Here is a 7,267-nt window from a genome sequence, read left to right on the forward strand (position 1 = left end):
AAAATAGACGACGGTTGGCGATTTGATCAGTCACTTGACTATAGTCTAGAGTCCAAGTGCATCAACTACAGGCAAGGCACTCTTTTTCTGCTCTGGTCGCTTTCGTCATTTCCCGACTGAAAGGATATAATGAACGAACCACTGGCTCGTTGACCGAACTCTCCGGTTTCTCGGAGATATGCATCCGCACGAGAACAAAAGCTTATTGTAACGAAAACTAAGAATATCTCATTTGGAGACCCTCGTTGGGTAAAGATTTCGTATGTCACGAGACTCATATTCGCTGGAGAATTGTTATAAATACTCTAAAGATATCTATTTTCATACAAATATTTATGAACATTTATTGATCTAGGATTCTATAAACATATCCGTATATTATATATAAATGTCTATATTATTTAAATAAAATTATTTACACATAAAATCTACTTTTAAAAGAGGTTTAATGATAATAGCTAGCTCTACAAATGATTCTAGAAGCAGAAATGATTTTTTTATATGCCACGTTATATAATAATTAAAAGATAATATTATATAAAATAAATATATGTGCTTTTTTGTGATCGAGTCAACATTTTTAAACGGACGGGAGGTACAGAATGCAATAATGATTCGAATAAACAGCGAGTCGTAAAACCTAAAGCTCTAACGAACGCGACTGTTCTCGATAGTAGACCACGATTCCAATCAGAGGTCTTAACAACTTAACGATCCGAACTATTATCGAGTCATTTATCGAATCGGGAACCGTACGATCGTATTTATTGTGTACGTATATGCAGGTATGTACTAGTTTACGCACACGCGTACACTATGTACGTGATTGCACGCAACGTATACACGCGTGTCCGTACGATATATCTAGAAAAGATGATTGATTATGCATTTATGTCATGCATGTAACGCGCACACATGCTACAAATGTGATGCACGCAAGACGCATTATCTGCAATTGCAGTAAATCTCGCTAAAGTACGTTTATACGTATAAAGCGGCAATTTTTCGGCAGTGTTATAATACACGTACAAAAATGTATCTATGACAGGGAGCTCGGCAGTGTTATAACACACGTACAAAAAATAGATGTATCTATTTTTCGTACGTGTATTATAACACTGCCGAACTCCCTGCTTAATAGAATTCGCATATAATTTACGAGAGATAGCCATATTTCCAAAGTCATCACGACGTATGCTTGAAAATCGTCCCAACATATTATAATCGAGCTTTCCAGCTTACTTGTTCGATATTTGTATAGCTACCTATTAAATAGTACTATAAAAGCTTTCTACCAATATTTCCACGTAAATTCTATAATTTATCGAACATGTATTACATGGCTTGAGTTAAAAAAAATGGCTTGATTAAAAAAAAGAGATTAACAAGCAATATAGATTATAAAAAGATGACAACTAATTTAACACTTTAGCTTCCATATTACGCTACTTATAAACGAGTATTTAACAGTTGCTGTAATTGTTCAAGTTCTCAATTTACGGAAGGCTTAATATCATCCCACTGGTTCTTCAGCAGACTTTGCTCGAATGGGGGCAAGATTTTGAAACGCGCGTGACGCCTGTTCTCCAGATCTTCCGCCAACTTCTGAAAAAGCTCCTTGAAAACGTAATTGTCCAAATTTTTGGCGATGTAGTAGAGAAATAGCCAGTCGCCGAAGTAATACTCGTGAGTGACCTTGAGTACGTTCCACGGATTGTATTTGCCAGGGCAGGCCATAGAAAACATGAATTTGTTGAATGACGTGCTTCTGTAAGGAGAAAGAATCATGAAAGGGCGCTTATCACGGTGCATTATTCACGCTAACTTCAGATAATCTTTTTATATTCTTTCCTATGTGTCATATTTCATATGTGTGATATTTTTAGATATGCACGAATCTTGAATTTCGCTGACATAGAAAACGACGAACTTTATAAGCACGCTGTTAGAATATATTATTATTAAAATATATTATTAGAATATATATGATTATAAATTGTTACGAAACATTACTATAAATTGCTTCTGTTAAAATATAATTGCCAATATGGGCTAAACTTGTATTATTATTTAATAGATAAAATTATAAGAATTTTAAGATTATATATATCTTCTTGAATAAAATATAAACAAATATTCTACGAAGAATCAAGAAAATTAGTTAATTAACAAATAAAATTATGGAATAGAAATGATCACTCTTTTTTGCAGAGGAATAATACATGTCATTAAAAAGATCAAAGAAAATTTTTTTCAAATTATTATTGAAAAATTATTAAATTTTTAATTAATATTGGTTAATTTTTAATTTAAGTTACACATATCATTAATTGCATATCATATTTAAAAAGATAAGAACCATATTATTGACTTTATAGAGATTAATTCATATGCTAATCAAGTCATCTTTTATCTAAATATTAGTTTTTGATTAGGAAGAAATAGTTAGGACTGGTCATTTATTGATCAATCTAATTCTTGGCAAATTATTAGTCAGAAAATAATAATTAGAATATTCCAAGTTTTTATTAAACGTAAACTAATTATCATTTAATAATCGTCTGGTTTAACTAGTTTCTAGCTATATTTTTTCTATTAGAAAATACTCTTTTGACAGCGCCAGCTATTAAAGCTTTTATCTAAATAGGATTTTATCTGAACAAGATTTTTTAATTATAATGAAAGTTTCGAAATGGCCGAAATTGGTTGTACTTTCTAACTTTGTGTACTCAATATTTTCCAATGATATCTTTCCCAGGTAGTAAACCCAAGAATTTTCAGAGGTGAAATTAATGAATGAATGTCATAAATTTGTAAAGCTAAACCTATAAAGCTGACAACGAAAAAATGCAGAGACAAAGTTTAGTAACCTGGCGTGAAGGATCATGGTCAGCGCTCTCCAAACCAATCCCAAACCGGTTATTATTGCTAGCACGACGAACCAGAACCAAAGGACCGTATAGATCTTCTCGTTAACAATATTCAATGCCATCACGCACAACGCGTCATGCTTTTGTATGCCGCCAGAAGGACCGTATTTATGAAAAATACATTTGGTTACCTAAAAGAAAATTTGATTATATATTCATGAATACATTTCGCTCTTAATAAAGTAGTTGAGAGGCATTAGGCTATGAGCGAAATAATAATTAAAGTTGAATTAATAAAATAATCAAAAATATAAGATTTTTTTATAATTATCGAGTTTCAAAGTCTTTATAAAATTGCACATAAAATGTTGATCAGAGATTAAAATTTCAATATTTGCAAATGTCTATCAATTTCTAATTTAGCAATATATCATATTAATATTAGTCAGAAGTAAGCATTATATAATTTTGATTATTGTTATGAGATATAAAAAGTAGTTGTTACAAGTGATACAAAAAGTGAATGATATTATAAATGATATTATAAATGAAATTGTACCTTCGGGAAAACTATGTCGAGTGGATCCACTTTATCCGTAGGCCTTGATTGAGAAATCGATCGACCGAGGCCTAGGAAAGCTCCTCCGAGGAACCAGTCAGTCAAGAAAATTTGCATGATCACGTTTATAAAATTCATTATCTCGCAAAAAGTCAGTCCGTATGCCCACGGACGATTCAAGTGCAATCGGTTTATGAAACCGGTGCGAATCTGCTGTATCCTTTCATCGCGATCCTTTTTCGAAGGTATCTTTATATCATTTACATTAAGCTCCGTTTCATTCAATGATAAAGATGCCATGTGCAATCCCGAAACTAACATACTTAGCCGATTACCTGAAATTCAATATATTGCAATTTTTGTAATAAACGCTCGTAAAAAAGTGATATATTTAAAGATATTTATTTAAATATATTAAATATATTTAAAGATATATTTAAAAATATTTATTTAAAGATATATTTAAAGATATTTATTTAAATATATTAAATATATTTAAAGATATATTTAAATTTTGTAATATTCGAATTTCGATTATTATTATCGATCGATTATTGAGATATTACTGATATAACATAAAATAACTTTACAAATAATACAATGTAACGCTCTAAGTCGGATACCGTATGCAAGTGTTTTAACGATTAGATTACGACGGCAAGAAAAAGATTAATGATGATTAGCTCGCTGCTTGAGATAAACGCGGTTGTAAAACGTCGTGCGATACGTCGACGAGTATGTACGTGTGTATGCATATTCGACCTTCCATTTTTCGCCATATATAATGCGGCAGATAGAAGAGAAGCGCTTGGAAGAACAGGACAAAAGGCACCCATTGATAATAAGCGTGATGTATGACGGGGTCGCCCTTAGCCGCTGGTCCAACGCCAGGATGTGGTAATTCACCTTGCAGCACCGCGGTAGCATTCAAATGCTTCACCTGAAGAGTAAATGATCAAATTGATCGATAACGGACAACATGTATGCAGAGTAATGTTTATTCTTACAGACGGTATTATTTTCCAATTATTTCTAAAACGACGATTTGGACGATTATTATTGACGTTATTGAATAACATTTAAACGATCTATCAGCTGTTTTACAACACGCGTTACGTAAATATGTGTATGAGACATTTTTTAGAATATAATATAGATATCTTAATTTTTTAAAAAGATAAATTCGATAAATTTTGATATATAATATTGTTTTTTAATTACATGTTTGTAATTCTAATATTAAAAAATTATGCGCGTTTAATATATTTTAACGTAAAAATTTTAATTTTTCACGTGTATAAATATAATTTAAAAAATTGTCTAAATATCTTTATTTGATAATTGACAAAGAATTATTATATCGAAGTAAAACTTCATCTTGGATATTGTATCGCATTATTCAGTTTTCTGAAGATAAAACTTTAGACTTACCACGTGTATGTAAACTTACCACGGTATACGTAGACATGAAGAAACAGAAGGTCTCGACGACATGAGTAGGTATAGAGATATCGGTGATACATCTTTTCAAAACAACAAGAATTTATTTCAGATATGGTCATTATTATGTACATATAAAATTTTATGATTCTTAAAAAAATATATACCTTATATGTTCTCCGATGAATTGTCTGGAAGAAACCAAAATCGTCCCAATGAGAAGCAACATAAATGTAACCCTATAGTGTAGTCTGAAAACTAATCAGAGATATTCTTCTCAGTCATCGAAAATTTGATATAAAATGTATAATTATTTTTACAAAATACGCAACGTGATAAATTACACAGGGAACAATTAAATCATGCATAATTATTTAATTAAAAAATAGGAACCGAGAAATCTATTACCGAGATTGTCAACGGCTACCGCGTTCTGATTGACTTTGAACTTAACGTGGTTCTTAAGAACCGAAAAAGCAGCGAGAACATTGGCCGCCATGGCTATGATCTTCCACGATCTTCTTAAAATTAATCTTCTCTCGTTTGTGTCTCGAATAATTTGCAGAAGCTCGTTATTACTTCGCTAATAACCGTCACTTTTGCATCTCGTCAACACTTTGTCCAATATCTTGATGGCTGCCAAGAAACCCGAAATTCCGGTCTCGATTTATAGATGCGCGAGCGACACTTTATATTCCAGATAGAGTACCGATCGAGAACGCACTGAAAACTTGAAAGCAGTAAAATCTCGCGGTCGTTATCAGAAAAGATGATTACGAAGCGCCCTGGACGCTTCACTCGGTATTATCGAGAGCAAGCGGTTATTATTGTCAAGACATTTTATTCGTTCACAGATAAGAGCAGATAGCAGGAATTAAATGACACGAAGGCATAATCACAAGTCAACGGTATCGGATACATCTGAATTGGTAAAGAGAGAGAAAGAGAGAGAGAAAGTAATCCATAATATTATGAATAATTTCGCAGAGAGTGTGGATATATATAATACGAGATGATGACCTCTGACCCACATGTTGCGTTGTTCATCGTCGCAAAGTAATTCTTCACAGCAAATGTTTCCTCTCCTTTACAGATACTTAAACAATAGATTTCAACAGCAGGAAAATGCCAAGAAATTCCCTCGAGAAAAACACTCTTTTTCTTCAATTAAAAACAAAGCGATATGAAGAAAGTAACATATCAACAATAACAAATTTTACAAATAGTAATTAAAATTCACTGGAATATTTGTCGATTTTAAACTTATATGTTAGGATATATAAAAATAATTGTATTATAAAAGAATGTTTTCATGTATTCATGTAAATATTATTTTCATTGTAATTTTTGAGAAAATATGTAATTAAATTCTTAAATTATTTAAAATGCGTGCATGTGTAAATATATGTAAATTTCTTTCCAGTCACGTCACACAGATTTCATTTATATGTAAAATATTTGCAAATATTTTTTGATATATTTTATATGGGGATTACTACATAATATTGTCCCTTAAAAGCTGCATTTTCATTAGTTTCAAATTTCTAGGATGTTTTAATGATATGATGAAATAATAGAGAGATAACAGATCAAGTCCAATGGTCATACATCGTAATCAAACGGTGACAACAACGCGAGAAATATTACGGCTTTTATCAGAAATACTTGGCATTGTTGTTTAACCATAGCTTAATCATATCTTTCTTGATAAAAGTATCTAACCTACATTATATAAAATACAATAAACAATTCATAAAATGCGCATAATTTTTAATTTTACATTAAAACTTATTAATCAAAACGGGAAATCTTAAAATAGCAATAATTATATAAACGTAAGAGATCATCTTATTCGCTAATATACGGCATAACATTGTAGTTTACTTATGTTAGTGCCATGAGAAGGCGTACATCATCTAATAAATTAGAAGTTGTGTGATATAATAATGTGCTCGTTACACGCAGTGTGATTCCACGCGTGCCAGGCTACGAAAATATACACAGCTCGAAGAAAAACGCCCATCTATGACAAATCGTCATATATGTACTAAGCATTTTAAAACGCGAGCAGACAGTAATCCGACGTTAACGACTAGATTAGAATAATAAAGCGCTGGAGCGGTCGTGTTACACTCTGCACGTGTAACGTGACTCTGGACAAACAGCATTTTCAGAATTGGAACATGAGTTTGCTCATCTTTAGACGAACATGAATAAGGCTCTCATCAATGATAACGGAGAAATAAAAATTCCAGGAGCCAACAACGAGAACTGAATGCTAAACAATGATGTAATCACTTGCTTAAGGTTTCAAATATTACGAGATCCTAGCACATACAATTCGCGTTGCATGTTTATCATTTCATCATTCCTTCTAAAATTTCAATTAATTATTCAT

The 7,267-nt window shown here is 31.7% G+C and overlaps 1 protein-coding gene across 1 annotated transcript; it reads right to left on the minus strand.

Annotated features, from left to right (window-relative positions):
• Positions 1-423: 423 nt before the first annotated feature.
• On the minus strand, positions 424-5,736 carry LOC105253629 (innexin inx7). Its single transcript, XM_011261772.3, has 7 exons — positions 5,278-5,736; positions 5,037-5,127; positions 4,880-4,952; positions 4,192-4,369; positions 3,430-3,764; positions 2,871-3,061; positions 424-1,768 (listed from the first exon to the last, which is right to left on the minus strand). The coding sequence occupies exons 1-7, from the start codon at positions 5,366-5,368 to the stop codon at positions 1,492-1,494; spliced, it is 1,236 nt and encodes a 411-aa protein (XP_011260074.1). The 5' UTR covers positions 5,369-5,736; the 3' UTR covers positions 424-1,491.
• Positions 5,737-7,267: the final 1,531 nt, after the last annotated feature.

This window comes from Camponotus floridanus, unplaced genomic scaffold (assembly GCF_003227725.1).
Source record: "Camponotus floridanus strain SB8 unplaced genomic scaffold, Cflo_v7.5 scaffold22, whole genome shotgun sequence".
Taxonomy (NCBI): domain Eukaryota; kingdom Metazoa; phylum Arthropoda; class Insecta; order Hymenoptera; family Formicidae; genus Camponotus; species Camponotus floridanus.